Source organism: Sinocyclocheilus anshuiensis, unplaced genomic scaffold, assembly GCF_001515605.1.
Source record: "Sinocyclocheilus anshuiensis isolate Anshui unplaced genomic scaffold, SAMN03320099.WGS_v1.1 scaffold2286, whole genome shotgun sequence".
Lineage (NCBI taxonomy): Eukaryota > Metazoa > Chordata > Actinopteri > Cypriniformes > Cyprinidae > Sinocyclocheilus > Sinocyclocheilus anshuiensis.
This window is the reverse complement of record NW_015557204.1, coordinates 35,823-38,036: the sequence shown is the minus strand read 5'-3', so window position 1 is coordinate 38,036 and position 2,214 is coordinate 35,823. Positions and strand designations below refer to the sequence as shown.

The 2,214-nt window shown below is 41.0% G+C and overlaps 1 protein-coding gene across 1 annotated transcript; it reads right to left on the bottom strand.

Moving 5' to 3' along the window:
* Positions 1-37: 37 nt before the first annotated feature.
* On the bottom strand, positions 38-1,110 carry LOC107678947 (uncharacterized; the record flags this gene model as incomplete). The annotated part of the gene is made up of 5 exons (XM_016474346.1): positions 1,009-1,110; positions 696-854; positions 396-607; positions 221-309; positions 38-107 (listed from the first exon to the last, which is right to left on the bottom strand). Coding segments are annotated over exons 1-5 (632 nt in total), but the record flags the coding sequence as incomplete, so codon positions are not given.
* Positions 1,111-2,214: the final 1,104 nt, after the last annotated feature.

Sequence of the window (2,214 nt, the reverse complement as noted above, 5' to 3'; positions counted from 1 at the left end):
TCCGTTGATGGAGAGCAGATCTGTGAGAGACACATACTGAGAGAATGGGCCAAAGTTCTTCTGCAGCCACTCAACACTGTTGTTAGCAGTCAACACACAGCCCGCATCTGACACACACAACAGACACAGTGAAATCACCTTCATGAACTCCAGAACCTTCATATGAAACATCTGTGAACCTCCCCATGAAGACTGAAACATCTGTGAACCTGCACCTCACCTGTTGTGTTTCTTCTGAGGAAGGGCAGGATGAAGAAGTTCACCATGTTTCTTCCTTGAGACTCATTGACGAGTGTGACCTCTGACAGACTGAGAAATGGTTGAAAATAATGTTGAACAAGCATCTTATCAGCTCATGACAGTCTTTAGCTATTGTTGAGGACATCTTTTCTTACATGTGCTGGTAAGTTTGGCAGCTGAGGTTTTTGCTGCTAGTGCACTGCAGTAGGGATGATGACGCAAACGGTAAAAACGGCTTCAGATATTGACCCAACAACATGCTGATGAAAGGGAGGTCTCTCCATTGGTCAGGACTGATGCGCTCTTGTCTCAGCTCTCCAATCACATCCAGCACTTGGGACACAACATCACCTCTGATTGTCTGAGACTGATGATGTAATGAGGAGGAATTACTGTCAGATTCCCAGTCAATCTAACACTGAACACTAGAGGACAGATGTACAAGGCTCATTTACCATATTTGCTGCTGCGCTGGAGAAGATGACGAGGGCTTCGTCCAGAACATCATTTGCTTTGGTGAAAAGCAGTTTCCAGATCTCCTTGGAGTAACTGCTGCTGCTGGATAGTTGACACTTCAGGAGTCCAGCCAGGTTTCCAGCAGTGAAGCCTGTCAGCTACAAACACAGAAGATTTCATCAGTGGACATCAACGTTCAGGAAATATTATGCTGATTCCAGAAACTGCTGCACATTTGGAGGGACACAGATTCCCAGACAATCATCAACATCAGCTCATGTGAACTGAGTTTTCTGTTCATGGTCTTCTTACCGAAGAGCAAGCGTACTGCTGCAGGTCCACACTACAGGGGGCGCTCACGAGTCCAGCGGACAGGAGAGTCTCGTTACTGTGGGGCAGATAAACTCTTCTCATTATTTTTATTTACTTTGAATTTTATTTTTACTCAGTAAAAATTCCAAAAAAGAACAGTACCTGCTGATTCCATTACAAATAGAGGATTCTGTAAAAGTAAATTAAAAGGAAAATAAGAAAAACAGACAGCACATTTTTGTTTATGGTACTTTACAGCTTAAACAATATTAAACTTACCATTGATTGATGTTGAAATACACTGCAAAGTACATGACCATAAATTAATAATAGATTATGAAGTACTTTTCTTTTATGTTTATGAAAATATCAACCCATGAGATTAAAACTTGTGTTTCTTACCGTAACAGGTGGAGGAAAACAGCCTGTTAAAGACACAATAGTAAAATCTCAGAGTTACAGCATAGAAATGTGTCAATCAAAACTGTAGCTTAGAGACTAAATTTTCTGACTAAGAAGATATTGAGTTAATCTGCCATAATGTTAACTTGTTTCGTTTGTGTGCATGTATCTGTACCAGGAGGTGCCATCTGTTCCAGCTGACTCATGTAGTCCTTGATGGGTTGCATCATGTGTGGAGGAACCACAGATTCCTGCAGCCTCTGAACCCTGAAAGAGAGAGAAATCATGTGAAACTGGGCCTCGACCGAAGCAGTGCAGAAATAGTAAAAGAAACAGTGTAATATAAAAAGTTTTACTTACATCTGCTGGTATGACGAGCACTCCAAACCCATCTGACATAAAAAACAAAATAAGGGAAAAAAAATCACCTTACTCCAAAGCAATTATACGTGCTGCCATATGTCCACAGACAGACAGTCTTTGGCATAGATGCTCTTACCTGGCCAGCGAGCATGATGAGATATCCAAGCATCTCAACTAGACCACGGTCTTCAGGAGAAACCAGGATATGATCAAAAAGTATGTTTATGATGATACTTTTCTCTGGCAGACCGGCAAAATCCTCAACTATGAGTTCAGCTGTCTGTCTGGGGGAGAGAACCACCAGTGCATCTATCTGAAATACACAAAGAAACATTTAATTTAACAGACAAACAGAAATCTAATTATCAATCACATTAAACAGAGAATAGAGCTGAATCTTTGTTTTAGAAACAGAATAAAACAAGCTGAAATGCAGCAGAT